General features: G+C 49.5%; 1 protein-coding gene across 1 annotated transcript in view; it reads right to left on the bottom strand.

Annotated features, from left to right (window-relative positions):
- Positions 1–531: 531 nt before the first annotated feature.
- Positions 532–16,271, bottom strand: part of LOC143015708 (receptor tyrosine-protein kinase erbB-4-like) — a 162,281-nt gene continuing 146,541 nt past the window's right edge. The window contains exons 21-27 of the mRNA XM_076169763.1: positions 7,566–7,727; positions 6,476–6,551; positions 6,147–6,293; positions 4,130–4,227; positions 3,879–4,049; positions 2,255–2,540; positions 532–1,325 (exon numbers count right to left, since the gene is read on the bottom strand). Coding sequence (XP_076025878.1) covers positions 532–1,325; positions 2,255–2,540; positions 3,879–4,049; positions 4,130–4,227; positions 6,147–6,293; positions 6,476–6,551; positions 7,566–7,727 — 1,734 coding nt within the window. The remainder of the gene's footprint in view (positions 1,326–2,254; positions 2,541–3,878; positions 4,050–4,129; positions 4,228–6,146; positions 6,294–6,475; positions 6,552–7,565; positions 7,728–16,271) is intronic.

The raw sequence follows: 16,271 nt of genomic DNA, 5'->3' as shown, positions 1-16,271 counted from the left end.
CTCCATATTTTACAGATTCTCCTCCGTGTGGAAGAGAGGACTCCATGCCCGGACCTTTGAGTCGGAAAATGAAATAAAATGAAAATTCTGTCTCCTCTCATGAGTCTGACACCGCAGTGGCTGGCAGTGAGTTCACATAAAAGAAGATCCAAAGTCCATTCCTTCTTGCCTCCGCTGTGACACAGTACATCCACTGCTGTGTGATGGGAAACTGCCATTACCTTTCATCGCACTTCACACTCTAGGAGGCTTCGGAACACGGTCTTTATCTACAGAACGTTAATGGATCAGATCAGGTATAGCGTCAGGCGTGCGCGTCTGGATTTGGGCTCCTCCCGGTTCGGCTCGGCCCTCTTCTTTCAGATGTTGCTACAGTCTACAGCTGATGGCGTGTTGTTTGGAAAGTGAGGAGTGGGGAGGCTGTGGTTGGTTTGCGGTTGCTCCCCTCTGAGTGGAACTGTAGAACCAGAGAGATCACTGGAGTGTTGAAGGCTAGGGTAGGACTGAGAAAAGTTTGTCAAGTGGAACGCGCTAGACCACAGTGTTCCGCTGTCGGTAGGGTGGCGGTGGCAGGACGGTGCCAGATTTCAAGGAAAACTCAGACATATACTCTGGGTTTTCAGCTACTGCCGGTCGTATGTGGCCATTCTGCTTATAGAAGAGCTTGGCGTTGATGGAGCCTCCCTGGGCAATGTCAGGGGCTGCCTGGATAGATGATTTGGGGGGCAGGCTGTGCTGCCAGTATTCTGGATTGTCAAAGGTCACCTTCAGCTTCTTCCCAACGGCTTTGACTGACTGTCCCTGCTTTAGCATGCTGGCAGGGTGGGCGGCGGCGTGGCTCTGGTAAGCTGGCAGGCTGCCGTGCCCGATGGGGACCAAAGTAGAGAGGGCACCGGGCTGGCACGCCTGGGCCGAGGCAGAAGTTCCTGTTTGGCTCTGTCCTGCAGGTCTGAGAGTGTGGTGGGTGTGGAGGATGTGGGTCGGCGGACCGTGGAGGCAGGACATGGCAGACGGAGAGGGCTGGGCCGAGGGGATGGGGTAGTGAGGCAAAACGGTCTGAATGGTAAGTGGGAGGTGGGAGCCTGAGGTTGTGGCTGAGATGGAGGAAGGCTGGGGCAGGGGCAGACCGTTTCTCCTCAGGGCCTCCAGTCCCAGATCAGCAGGGCTGTGGAAAGTGTTGAGGTAAAGGGGCTCGTTCAGGTACTCGTCCTCTCCTTTGGGGTGGCTGTTGGGAGTACTGTGGTAGCCCGGGTTGTCCAGGGCATGGATCTCGCCATTTTTCCGTCGTGAGACAAAGGGGTTCTCCTCAATCGGATTCAGGTATTCTGTAGCACAGGTGAGAAACGGGGGAAGGAGGGTAGAAAAGTGGAGAACAAAAGACAGGAAAGTTGTCAGAGAGATTTACAACAGAAACAAACAAAGAAATCAGAAAACAATCCAAGAAACGAGAGAGGAAAAGAAAGGAAAGAGATGAGTTACTAATGAGGAGTGAAGATGGAGATGATAATGGTGATAATGGAAGTCACTCAGGACAAGACGGGCAAGTTGCCAACAGCTCTTTGGCACTGGAAGCTCCATCTGCCGGGGGTGAAATGCCAGCAAATGACCCCTCTTCACCGCTTCCAGGCGCTGTAATAGTGGGGTGGGAAACCTATTGATTTTGCTCACTGTTCCACTCCTTGACATTGCATCAGATGCATTTAGCTTCAGGCCTTGTTGGTTTGAACTGATCACGGAAAAACAAAAATCAAACGTGATGCAAGAGCGGGGCTGATGGACCGCATTACATCGCCGCCGAACCTCAGGAAGAATTTCAATCAATGGAATGGAATGGAATGAGAATAACAGACAAGATGCCGGGCGGAACGTGAAACACCAATGATCATATTTACTCTGAGAAGAGTGCAAAGACAAAAGAGAATATGGAAGAGCAGGAAAGGAATGAGAATCAGCTCCTCTAAGTAGACATAAACATGTTATTCTTACGCCTGTCACAAAAAGGCAAAGGTTCACTCTGCACCGCTTCAAGACAAAACACTGGCACTTTGCATTTAAATTGATTTCGGCTTTGATCTACTTTTTTGCTTTTGTGTGAGTAATAAAATAAGCTCTGCACACGTACAGACAGACGTTTCCGTTTATATAAGGAGTCCCCGCCTCTTAAAGCTGCTCTATAAAAGCCTAACTTGCCTCACCGGGCCGTTCTCAGCCCTCATAAACGCCCCCTCTCTTCCCTCCGTGTTAGTCTGCGTACCTGATGAAGCCTTGTCCTTCATCGGGGTCATGTATCCATCCTCGTCCGTGTCCCCTCTGGGTCCCCTCTCCCCGAGGAAGATGGTGGGGTCGGCGCTGTACCTCTGGCCCCCGCTGTCTTCCCCGTCAGCTTGGCCAAGGCTCTTCTTGTGCAGGCTCCCGTTACACCGCTGGTCCTCCAGCACCGGACCCTGACCGCCCGAGGCTTCTTGGGCTGCGCAGGCTTGGGGTCCCGCCGCCGAGCACTCCGCAGAGTTTGACCCGCCTTCTCGGTGGCCGAACTGGTTCTGCAAAGACAAGAGAACACGAGATGTGATATTACTGACTAGGACAAAATGAGAACTGAAGGGAGGAAACCGCAGCAGTCATCATCCTTAAGGGAGACGAAGGTGCACTCTAAACGCTTGAGCCTCAGGAAAAGAACAATAGCCGCATATGAAAACAAAAACATGACATCTGAAGAGGGGGGTCTCTCTGTGGTGTGTGAGCGCTGCAGGCTGTGTAACCCAGGCCTTCTTTCCTCTACCCTTGCCAACTGCACACGTAGCTGTAGCAATTACGGGAGAAAAAACAACTTAACACCCCGAGGTTCTGTCTGTCCACCTTCTCCCACCATCTCCCCTCCACTGCAATCAGCACCCCCCCACCCCAAACCACTCCGATCTTCATCCTGTCTTCAAAGACACTCATTATCCCCTCTTCTTTTCAAGTATGAGAGCGAGAGCAAATCAGAGCAGATTAGATAACGAGCCGCATCAGACTGTCAGCAGGGGAACCTAAATAACTAACTTCCCCCCTGGCGAAGGACTTCTCTCCTCGTCCGGCCAATGTGTGCTTTTGTCTTGGTGACAGAGTGTTTCAATTCTTGATTGGGGTGTCGACCTTGAATATGAGTGGACCCGGATGGATTACTAGAACAAAAAGCCGCCGGCATCCGGTAGGTCGTGAAGGTAAAGGTGAATAAGATGGAGAATCGTTTTCCAGCGGCTCAGCATCTATTAGTTAATGCCTTCAGCGTACCAGAATGCTATTCGCTTAGCGCTCTGTGTTTTCACGATTTTACAAATTGAAAGATTTGCTGGAAATTTCGTCCGACCTCAACCACTGACATTGTTTTTGTGTAAATTGTAACATTTTGAGAATCTGAATTTGTCGATCACTTTGCAGGACCGTAGGCCTTAGAATGGACCCCCTTTAGATCCATGGAGCCTTTAGATCCATGGACCCCTTTAGATCCATGAGTTTATTAGAATTTATCAATGTTTATGGATACAGGATATAGAGGGGAATATTCTGGACCAACTGAATGAATCTTGTTTAATCATTTCTTCCTAACCCGTTGTTACTCAACATGACATTGCTGGAAACCTCAGAATCCAAACCATCGACTTCTCCGGTTGTAAATGGTGCGATACCTTTTCTCTCCTGGTTAAGTCAAAGTCTTAGAAAATGCGCCTCAAAAGTAATTTAACTTGACCCTTTTCTTTCTTCACTTTGTTGTACGGCTCCTCCTGTTCGTTGTGATTTTAATAATGTGAAGGTAGAGGCTTTGATTCGCCCCTCGGGGCTTCTCCTCTGTTTTGTATTTTAATGTTTTCTACGGGCGGCTCAGGCACTCTGCTCACCCTGTTGGAGTCGACGCGAGGCCTCGTTCCGTATGATGGAGGAGCCATGTTGAAGCCGCGAGGCACCAGATACTCGTCGGCATCCATGAAGTCGTCCAGGTCCTCCTCGTCCAGGAGGCTCTGGAAGAACTTGCTGTCATTGGGGCTGGGGAGCTTCATGCGGTCGTCTCCCTGTCGTAACACAGCACGCACAATTAAACACGCATGAACGGAATGAACCACGACACACAGCAGTGGGCTTGTCAACCCACCTGGATGACGAGGTAGCGCTGGGGGTCACGGGCCATTCTGCAGAACTCAGCGGCCAGTTCCTTGAACTTGGGCCTGCTGTCGGCGTCGATCATCCAGCCTGGTGGGTAGAAGCAGACGGATAGACAAGGATGTAAGGGTAAGAAGAAAGGGAAGAGGAGAGGTGATGCAGCTGCCCAGTGAGTCCACAGTCCTGTGACTGATTAAACCTGAACAGCAGGGGTTTAAGTGCTTTGCTCAAGGGCAAGAGAGAAGAGATTTGAAGCCACGAGGCCACTTTCTCTCTCCTCCTGAGTACACAACAAACCCCTGAGGGAGGTGACACACCAGTTGGTGTCTTGGCTTTATTGGCCTTATGAGTCTTTTCAAGGAGCCACGAGCAACATAATGGCAGTATTTATTGTGTAATTACGTCACCGCACTAACACACTGAGGAAATGGAACAGAGAGCCCTCAGATTCACCAACATGAGCCCCAATCAACCACCAAGCCCTGAGCTGAGCTGTAATTTGGCCTTTCAGCATTCCATCGGTTCATGTTATTTCCTTTTCTGGCGCAGGAACATTATCTAAATAAAGCCCAATCACTCTGCTAATCAAACTCCATTTGCTTTTTATTGGGGTGAGGCTGAGGCAGAGGCCAGGCAGTGTGACGCTCCCCACAAATCACCAACAACAGTTCTTAGTCAAGTGTAATTACATTTAATGTGGCCGGTAGCTGCGTATCCTTCTGGCGTGTGTGTGTGTGTGTTTGTGTGTGTGTGTGTGTGTGTGTGTGTGTGTGTGTGTGTGTGTGTGTGTGTGTGTGTGTGTGTGTGTGTGTGTGTGTAGGGATGCGGCATGTTGGTAACTCCACCTGTTTTGCCTGTTTGGAGTATTTCTGACAGCGTCTCCTCAATTCAGATGCCATGGTGATGACAGAACTTACATCACATATGTAATAAAAATAATAATGGCTTTGTTTTGCTCACTTCCTCTTCTCTCTACACACACTTTTTCTGTCTCTGGTTCTCTTCAGCTCTGCCTACTTAAAAATGAGTTTTTTGTTGAGTTCAAGTCCGTTACATAATTTTCGTTTTGCAACTTCAAAAAAACTTCAAATCCAAAGGAATGTAAACGCTGACAGACAGACGAGGCCATTTATCTTTTCTTTACAATAAAAGTCACATTTACATCCCCATTGTTCAGACGGCACTTATTCCATATTTTACATCAGCATATAAAAAGTGTCTCCTCCTCTAGAGAGGAAGTTGAAGTTGTTCCGATGCTAAACGGCCGCGGGGCGTTCACGGCTGCTTCTCTGTTGTCAAGAACTATTGTGCAGTAGAATTTCATTTTGGAAAAAACAATCAGATATTATGACATTTCAGTTGAATTAACATTTCGTCGAGGGAACCTGTTTTGATTTCCAGCCCCGAGCACATTTGGCGTTCCCGGCTCGCTCTCCTATCCAGAACAACTCGCAATGAATGTAAAGAGAGAGAGAGAATAAGTTTAGTAGGGATTCATCCAGGAGTAATCGCTCCTCTCTGGGTGGAGCGATGACCAGACGGGGACGGACTGCGCTGCGACGAAGGGACGCCAAACAGCCGGTAGAGGCGGAGCGCGGAGAGCCGGGATTGGCACGTACGGCTGGACTGCTTCCTGGAAAATATGGGATGGGCGGTTCGGAATTCAATATGAGCAACCAGTGGAACGAGCGCACGGATGGGCGACACACGGGAGAGTAAGGGGGCAGCTTTTTGGACGCGTTCGACGAAGCCGGGAGGGGCGTTTGGGGGGTATCTGCCGGCGTTGGAAGGGAGGTCCAGCTGTCCAGATGGAGGACGACACCAACAAGAATGTGGGCAGCGTCCCCGGTGAGGAGGAGCGGCCATGTTGGAGACCATAAAGCAGAATCTCATTTCAGAGGTAAAACAAGACGCTTCCCGTCAATTATGAGATCCCATGTTTTACCGACGAATGACTTTGTGATTTGTGAGTGTGTGTCCCTGTGTGTGTGTCCCTGCGTGGTGCTCACATTTGACCATGACCATGTAGACGTCTATGGTGCAGATGGGCGGCTGAGGCAGGCGCTCGCCCTTCTCCAGGATGTCTGGGATCTCCCTGGTGGGAATGCCGTCGTAGGGTTTGCCCCCGAACGTCATCAGCTCCCAGATAGTCACACCTGGAGGAAGAGAGAGAGGGAGAGAGAGAGAGAGAGAGGGAGGTAGAACGAGGCAAGGAGGGATGGGAAGGGGAGATAAAAGGAGAGAGCATCTCAGGTTAGAGGCATAAAAGAAGATGGCGTCTGCACATAAAAGATGAAAACGAATAAATATATTGTTTTATTCCATTAAGTGCACCCACCGTAACTCCACACATCACTCTGATGGGTGAACTTCCTGTAGTGGATGCACTCCAACGCCATCCATTTCACAGGCATCTGAGGACAGAGGGAGGAGATGAAGACCAGAGGAATCTCCAGAAAAACAAGAAAACCAAAATCCAAATGCAGTCTTTGTGCCGATTTACACCGGAGCTGCAGACGAAGATTCCTTCATCCGGCCAAACACAGACGGATCAGGAAAAAGGGCGGAGCCTTCAGACCGTGTGTGGAGAGTTTAGCTTCGCCCAACGCTGTTCAAGTCATGTGATCGATGAAGTGAAGTCATCATGGAGAGGGAGCTACACTAAATGAGTCTGTGTTGGCTGTTCGGTTTGGATCAGGCAGGAAAAAAAAACGAAAACAGGACCTCTGTCAGGGCCGAGAAGGTTTTGGCAGATTATGACTGTATATTATTATTATTCCACACTGGCAGGAAAGGAGAAGTTTCAGCTGTAGAACCCACGGAGCAAGGCAATTACCTGGACTACACACACACACACACACACACACACACACACACACACACACACACACACACACACACACACACACACACTCGCTCTCCTGAGAAATGAACGCTAATAAGGGAAATTAAATGTTTCTGGTGGGAGAAGGACCTCAACCTTTCTGATTTATCTCGCGTCTATTTTTACGCCGCGACTGCCGACGGCACGTTCTCCTCCGTCACGTCATCAGCGGGGACAACCGCCACGATTTCTCGCCGTTCTCTTTGTAAAGCTCCGACCGGCGGCGCAGCGGCTACAATCAGGCCTGCAGTCAAATACATGCAGCAATGAACAAGCAGATTTAATAAAGGGAGCTGATGGAGACAATTTGCATAGTAAGTCTGAGGCGATGGAGAAGAAAAGCTCTCTGATTAATGTATTCTGGCTCTCACACACCAAAGCAAACACACTGGAGCTGGGACTGCCACGTTCAGGCGGATGTTCTGGGGTTGGGCTCTTTGCGTAGTCACCCCCTCCCCCCCTTCCCTCCCCCCCTTCCCTCCCCCCCTCCCCCCGCCTGGTAAAGCACAACAACACAACCGGACATGCACAAGGCTCCACTTACACCGACCTTGCCGCCGTCCGCGTTGTACTCCTTCTCGTCGGCGTCCAGCAGGCGCGCCAGGCCGAAGTCGGTGATCTTGATGTGGTTGGGCGACTTCACCAGCACGTTCCGAGCCGCCAGGTCCCTGTGCACCAGCCTCCTCTCCTCCAGGTACATCATCCCCTGGGGAAGGAGAGAGGGGAGCAGGAGATGAAGGGGGGGGGAGCCGGTTGGCCGTCTCATATTTCACCGACTCAACAGTCAAAGATCGCCGATGCGGCAAATGTCAACGCTAACATAAAATTATTGTCATAACGGTCGCCATCATTAACTGCACGCCGGCGCACGGAGACATTTAAATGTAATTCCTCATGGTTATCGCTCCTCACATCTCTGACTCCTGCAGACGGACGGGCGGAGCGGACTCAAGCACACTTTGGCATTTGGTAGATGTCAGAAAGTTAAAGAAAAGAGAGATCTCATAGAAACACACAGACATAAAGATCACAGAGATTTACCTCATCTATATTTGGAGCTCTGCACGATCATCCGAGCCGACTCCAGAGCCGCTTTCATCCATTTAATGCTGCTTATGTAAGGTATATAACTGTAGAGTTCACACCGTGTAAACCTACAGGAGACAGGATGTGGCTGTTCCACCGCATCTCGTCTAGTTAAGTGACTTTGTCCGAGCTGGATGTGAGCCCAGGACCTTCCTGCTGTGAGGCGCTGTGGCTGCCAGTTAGCCGCACAATCAGCTGGAAGGGATTCAAATAGAAAACAGAACAGGTAGCGTCTGTCTGAAGCGTGTAGCATCAGCGTGTCTGGATCAAACCTAATCTTGTTCAATCATGTCGCCTCTGCGTCCCCCTGTAATTAGGCCTGTTTTCAAGATGGCTGAGCGGGGAGAACGGCAGACGTCCTTCCAATTCGTTAGCGTTGATTATGAACAGGCGATGAGCAAAGCGGCGAGGGGAAGAACAACAAAGCCTCGAGCGAGAAAGAGAGAGGACGGCAACTTTGCTTTGCGGCCTTAATTTGTTGCTCAGTGGGCTGTGAGTCGCAGGGACACAAACACCCATTTGCAGCATGTGACGCACACACACACACACACACACACACACACACACACACACACACACGAACACACACACACACACACACACACACAGTCCTCTCTCTCAGCCAGACGGACAAGGTTGGGCCAATTGAAGTGCATTAGACTGGGTGTTAAACAAGTGGATGGCACTTTGGAGGCGGAATCAATACAAACGCACCTCAGTGAGGCGGGGGGCGGCCACTGTACTCAGCAGACAATGAAACATTTCAGCCGAGGCCCCGCGGCTCCGCTGGTGCGTGAAAATCGCCCCCCGTCGGTAATGGTAACGCGGCGACGAGTGAAATCCCTGAAAATGTGTACGGGCGCATCAAGGCGGCGTCGCACAAAAGCCTGACAGGGGCAGATTGCGTTGAAATGCTCGTCGTCGCTGCCTCCCAGACAAATGCGAGGATAAATCGATAACGCCGATGTCTGGCTCGCCACCGGCTCAACCCTCATCCATCATCCCCATCGCCACGCAGCGACACGGACACACACACACACACACACACACACTGACGGCGACCACCCTACATGCAGAACCAGAGACAGACTTCAGACGGACCAACAGAGGAACACTTCCATCCTCTTTCCCTTCTTCGCCCTCAGTTCTCAGTGATCACAAAGGATCCACAAAGCCCCCCCCCCCACCCCCCCCCCACCCACCCCTGCCCCGCCCCTACCCCCTCCTTATCCAAAGTGTATTTAAAATAGATTACTCGTGGAGGTCCGGGCAGCCGATCAATAATAATGCTGATTACAATAAGCCTGAAGACGACCGTGCCACGCAATATTTATCCCCGATGTCCACGTCCAGAGGAATTAGGAATCAATAGCCCACGCAGTCCATTAATACACTTCGACTTAAAGTGACGGCTCAGTGAGGTGGAGGCCGTGGCACCGGGAGTAAGGGGGTCGGGGGGGAGTAAGGGGGGGGGGGGGAGGGGGTCGTTTCAGCAGCTCAAGGAGCCAATTAATTTTCAGCCTCTCCGGGCAATAAACACTAACGTCCCAACGGGGAGCTTTGGGGCGAGGGGGGGAGGGGGGGTGGAGGGGGGGGCGGGGGTGCAGCCTTGGTTTTTCTAAAGGAGTCGTGCTTATTGGGCCGCTTTAGCAATGCTTAAGTACAACAATCCCCCCGGTGCTGAGGCCTTTAGAATTGTAATTGGAAAATCTACTGCAGTTACGTAACGCTGGATCATGCAGGAAGTCGCATCACACAGCAGGTAATTAAAGTGCCAGTGTTGTGCATCATCTGTGTGTGTGTGTGTGTGTGTGTGTGTGTGTGTGTAAGAGGCCTGTACTCGTTGCCGGCGGTGTGGTAATTCAAACTAAATGACGCGGTTGACAGAATGTTGCATCATCCCCAAAAAACGGGGGGGAAAAAAGGAGAAAGTGGTGGACGGAGTTAGAAACTTCTGAAGTTCCTGCCGGGCTGCAGCAGAATCAGATCCCTCAGAGTTCAAACCGTGTGTTTACGGTCGACCTTCCAAGTAAAGATGATGTATGTGTGGATGTATGGAGACGGAGCTGTAGCACTGTGTTATCTAAGGAGCGTACAACACCCCCGTGAGAGCTTATCAATCAAAACAAACCAACCTTCTGTCCTTTTCAACGCTTCACACCCCGCTCTGTTCTTTGTGTAGTTTCGTGCATGGACGGTGCGGTTTGATACTTTCTCTTCTTGGTTTCAGATAAGATTGAACATAAATGTAGAGGTAGAGGTGAGGGCGATGATTTGCGAAAATGGTGTGAGCGAAAACAGCTACTGGTTAAAGCTCGTACCTCCAACAAGGCTGAACATAACTGGTTCTTTACATTTTCTCTCAGCGTTTGACCCATCAGAACCACTTTGGAACACTGATGCAGAGAGGAGAGGAAGGACGACCCAGGGGTTGCAATTTTAGAAGAAATTGACAAAAGAAAATATGGAAAACCCCAAGTTTTCCATCCAACTAATTCTTGTATCCGTCCATGGATTCATGTTAGCATCTTGGTCCCTAGGCCATGACACAAAAGTCCAAAAAGCTTCACTCACACTTACTTACTAACTGAAATTGGACGCATGAACTTAAAACAACACAAGAACACAGAAGCAGAAATGTCACCCACAGCTCCAAACGCACCCAAACTTCACCGACTGAAGCTTGGGTGACATTTCCAGTTCATTCAGGAGGGTCTTTGTGTTGGGGGAATGTGTGAATCCACGTAGGGAGGAGCTCAATTCTCAGATCGGAGCCCTTGAGCACTGGCGGATTCTGCAGGGAGAGACACCTAAACCTTTGAGACGCACAACTTCAAGGAGAGCGATCGGAGACAGAATAAATGAGAGATTTCCGCGGCGTCTGGTTACATTCCAGTCTGAACAAAATGAAATTGCAATCTTTTAAGTCGCCAAAGCAAAGAGATTAGTTTGACTCTAAGGCTCGGACGTTCTTCATTTATTGAAGTCCAAAAACTCCGAAATAGAAAGAAATTCCATGAAATGAAATTCATTACTCGGTATATAAACACAGATTTCCACCTTAATGCTAACATGAGGTGACGACCGCGTGAACCGACCGTGTCAGCAACACTCAAACAGTTCACCCGGTTCACCCAAAGTCCTTGTTTTTCCGGAACAAGGTGCTTGAACCGCCTTTGAAAGCCTTCGCCTATCCAATTTCCCAGCGGCTCTCCAAAGCCCAGAGAGCGCTGCGTGAGCTACGAGCTAGGCAGGAGCGTTAAGGTTAAGGACCAAACAGCACCGTGGGTATTGTTTCCAGCCCTCAGCGCATCAAGCACCACTAGTTTGGAACAGTTCAACTCTTCCCTGACACGTTATGTAAGTTAGGGAAGCCAAGACCTGTTTGTGAGTCAGGGTGCTGGATGATGACTCAGCAGGACGGAGTCGGCCATTGTCGGAATATTGATTTTGCGAATGGTGATTGATTGATGGTGATTTGATCGGCTGCCAAAGTTGAGAGGATGGGCTCATTCTATTGGGGTCCAAATCATGTCAACACTTCCTGTTAACCCTTCCTTGCTATCTGCTGCGCAACCAAGAGAAATCTAAAGATGCACAAATGGAACAAAATTAAACACGCCTCCCATCACGTTATATCTCCTGTTCAAATGGAACATAAACGTTCTTCTTCCTTCCGCGTGGCGTTCTGGGTTGTTTACGGGGGCTAAAGCTCAGAACCTTCCCGCGAGCTGAAGCAAGAATAAACAACATGAGAGACGACACTTTTATGTAAAGGAGGAGAACGGGATGAAACAAAGCGTGGAAAACAAGTGGGAACAGCGTGAAGCGGCACAGCTCAGTGCTGCTGAATGGAGGGAGCTGCCATAAAGGAGAGGTAAGAGGAGGGAGAGGAGGGAGAGGAGGACGCCACCATGGAGTGCGGCAGGAAATAAAATCCTCCCGGGTTTCAAAATGACATAATCTTTCAAAAATATGCAAATACATAAGGGAAAGTTTCAGTTATTCTGTTTGAATAAAAACACAAAAGAAGAAGAAGTGGTTGTAAAGTCATTCTTCATTCTTTACATTTTACAACTTGAAGTCTCAGAATCTCACTTTGTTTTTAGTCAAACAGTCGTCCTGACACTCAATCATGCTTTCCAATAAAAGTCTTTATCCTAAAATATACTCAAAGTAATCCCTCAGTATTATGATGAAGCATTTTTGCAGTCTTCCTCCATGAGCTTCACTCGTTTGGGGATTTTATGGATTCCAGAGGGGAAAACTTCTCTCCACCTTCTGTTTCCAGAGGGAGCGATAAGAGCGGCGCGCCTGGTGCAGTCCCCCCCCCCCCCCCCCCCCCCCCCCGCACCCCCGCCCCCCCTGTGACCTCCCCACCCTGCACTGAATGGGCGGAGAAGCCACAACAATGTGATCAATGTGGGACCGTCCACGCGCCCAGAACCGGCACCGCCGCGATAAGGGCGGCGCACAATGGGCCGGCTCAGGTGGGCAGGTGGCTGCTTTCATGAAGGGAGAGGAGGCTCCTGGCAGGGCCGGGAAGCAGGACTGTGAAAGCTGTGTGTGTGTGTGTGTGTGTGAATGAGAGAGAAAAATGTGATCCAGTGCGTCCAGATGCCCTTTTCTTTAATCACGAGGAAGCATTTTGTCTCTTGCATACGAGCGCACAACAAATTGGGAACATTACCCTCAAATGTTACCAATAAACTTGAGTCAGATTTATAAGTTTATCATGGAAATGCAGCGTTCACAAACACAAACTGCTCCATTGTTGCCCGTGCATCCGGAGGCGGACGTGCTGAGCCTTTAGCTCCGCCGCTCCGCCGCTCAGATTGGGATTTATTAAAGTGTCGCGCAATTAGCCAGGGTCAATCCTGCGTGAAATTCTTCCTCCTCCTCCTCCTCCTCTAAAGAACAGAAGCAAATGAGCGGAGGTGAATTAAAGGAGTGTGTTGATGTGGACACAGATACAGACGGGCTGTAGCTCTTTCCTCCACGCTAGCGGAGCCGTAGAGCCGTTTACGGTTGCAGAAATGGGGAACAACGCTCGACACTTTACCGCACTTATCTTCAGTCGCAACAGGCGGCAGATGTTGGCAGACGTTGGGATGGTTAATGAATGATCCAGGTAGGAGTGACGCGGTGTGACCTATATAACAGCAGCAGCAGCAGTTTGGGTTGCAGCCCCATTTACTCTGCCTTCACCCGTTGCGCAACCACGATGCAGGGAAAACATCCACCTATCCATCAACCTGGTGCTGGAGCTGAGTGATTAAGAGTATTCTGAGCGTGTGTGTGTGTGTGTGTGTGTGTGTGTGTGTATACTCGCTGAGGGATTCACACAGATACAGCAGCAGTGCGTGTGTGAGAATCCCTCCACAGTAAAGCTAAAGCAGGGACCTGTCAGCCGGATGTGCGTCTGTCTGCTGCTCTTAATTACGCCCGAGCACAAGAGACGGAACCCCCCCCATGTAAAATGATCCGAGTTCTGTCACTGTGATCTGCAGCCGTCCAGAATGTCGGCGTGGAGGCAATAAAAGAGCGCCGCTGGCAAATTTTCATGAGCAAATGTCAATAATCTCTGTAGTCGCTGCGGTGGAATTACAAAAGGGAGGAAGGAAGCTTTTCTGATCATCACTAAGACATTTCAGCTGCAGGACAGAGCAGGTAGGAGCCTTACAGACCATTAGGACATAAAGGGAGGGGACGGCGTGGATGATTAGCCGAAAGGAAAGACAACGATCGCCGCAATTTCGCCGCGATCCGGGCATCAATTAGTGAGAGCCTGGTCGAAGGCCGGCGAGCTGAAGAAGGCAGGCGAGCTGCTGAGAAGCGGTAATGACGGGTTTCATCGACAGCTCAGCAGCCTCCGAGTTCAATAGGTGGAGTAAACAGAGAGAAAAGGAGGGAGGGAGGGAGGTGGAGGAGCAGGAGGACATCTGATCTTCCTCTCCATCAGCTGAGCACCACAGACAGAAGCAGCGCGGCGTTCAACCTTCTCCATAATGACTGTAATTTGTTTGATACTCGCTGCGACACTGAGAAGTTATAATTTTTAATCACAGAGGATAATTATCCCGGGGTGAGACGCTCTCTCGCTCGTCTCCGTTCGACCTCCCCACGAGCTGCGGCGAGGACGGGGAAGGAGACGTATTGTTCTCACGCAAACTTAGCCTCCACTTACACATCTTATTATCCACATTTAGACACAAGAGATCGCACATTAATTGCAGACAATGTGAGTGTGAGATGTTCTCTGACTCCCTCTCTCTCTCCCTCTCCCTCTCCTGTCCTTGCTGGTGTTTGGAGTTTGCGTTGAACATTTTACAATATCCAGGAAAAAGACCTACGGAGGCTCAATATCACTCAGACGGAGGATTTTCACAAAGTGTCCAGAGACGGAAGAGAATCCCTTCATCTGCATGCATGCATATGCCTGAGTCTAATGAGCCTCCGCTGTGTGTGTGTGTGTGTGTGTGTGTGGACAGAGGTGACCGATCCAATCAGGCCTCTCTACCCAGTGGATCTGGCAGTCAAATCCCTCCCCTTATGCATCCTTGAGCACTGCTGATCCTTACAGATAATTAGATAGACCCGGGGGCTTAGACCTCCTCCTCCTCCTCCTCCTCCTCCTCTTCCTCCATGTCCCTCCACCCCATTTTCTCAATTTGTTGCATCAGCAGGGACACGCTCGCTCTCTCCTGGGGGCTGGCTTGTGTGTGTGTGTGTGTGTGTGTGTGTGTGTGTGTGTTGCAGGGGAATGTGCTCGGGGTGCACATTAGCTGCTTTTAAAGGGGGCTCCTCCTCCTCCTCCTCCTCCTCCTCCTCCTCGTCTTGTTGTGATGGAGCTGCGCAGCATTACGGGAGTGATTCGCCTCCCGACAGGCTCGGAGATGCAAAACTTAAAAGCCCACCAGGATAGAGGGAGTGTATTATTAATGAAGCTCGGGGGAAATGAAGCCCTGAACACGGATCAGCACCGCAGCCTGCTGACAATATTACATTCTAAACAAAGCAGAATGTATTTACCAGAAGACATCAACTTTTTAAAAAGTTAGACGTCCATTGACTTGAATATCAATCACTCTCTCTCCGTGCGCCTCGTCTTCGCCATTAAAGCCATCTTCTGTAACTACTGAGCACACTGAGGGACGACACTGAAGCGCGTCAACGGGATCAAAGCTCCTGTTTGTTTTTATTAAAAAAGGGAACGTGTTTATGTTGTTTCTCATAAAAACGGAGGAAACTCAGATCTGATAGAAAAAAATGGGGCCTGGAAACGGGAGGCGGAGGCTGGATGATGTAATGATATTATTGTTCCGGCTGCTGCTACATTCTTATGTGTTTCCTCTTCATTTTCCTGTACAGAACATTAGATCTGCAGCTGTGGTTGTTGTTGGACATCCTCTTACATTAAGAGTTTCCTTTCCATATTCTTATACCCATTGATTGAACTCTTCTGTATTGAAGCTTTGCAGCGTTGGTGTCTGATGGAGCCATGGGCCAGTTTCCCCTTAAACATGAGATAAGGGAAACTAATATGTTTAGATCAATGTTTATGTAGAAATGTGGATGTGTTTGTCAGAAGTGACTTTAAATTAGAATCACTGAACTGCAAGATGTGTGTATTGTCGTTCATTCAGGCTAGATAACGGAACTATTTTAATAATTTGCTTTAATGGGTTTGAATTGATCAAAAAGGAAAAAACAAAATAACTCAATTCCAATTCTAAACACAGATTACTTTGTTATAATTGACTTGTTTGTTCTATTTATTAGTTTGATTTAGTTAGCTTGATTTCAATTGTGTTGTTTTTTTTTTTGGTCTTGATTTTTGAAGCTCATGGTTTCTGTCCTGAATGGTCAGCATGAAGATCCTTGGACCCGTTTGTCCCTTCACACTCTTGTCCATCATCTGCACCTCCACCATCCTGGAGCCGTTCTTCAGAAGTCGGATCAGAACCCAGAACCTTCCTGCAGGTTTCTAAGCAGCGTGACTAGAACGTTTAGGAGCCGGACCGGCTGTGCGTCCTTGTGATTGTCTTCCAGGACCAAATCTGGAGCTGAACTTTGCTCTCCGTGAGTTTAACTACACTGGGATGGGTGTGACATCATTTGCATTACCAAAAAAACTTTGGTAATGTAAATAAAGAATAAAGCT

This window comes from Genypterus blacodes, unplaced genomic scaffold (genome assembly GCF_046128005.1).
Source record: "Genypterus blacodes isolate CSIRO-AG114 ecotype Tasmania unplaced genomic scaffold, CSIRO-AGI_Gbla_v1 ptg000212l_1, whole genome shotgun sequence".
In the NCBI taxonomy this organism is placed as follows: domain Eukaryota; kingdom Metazoa; phylum Chordata; class Actinopteri; order Ophidiiformes; family Ophidiidae; genus Genypterus; species Genypterus blacodes.
The sequence above is the reverse complement of the archived record's forward strand: the minus strand, read 5'-3'. Positions and strand labels throughout refer to the sequence as shown.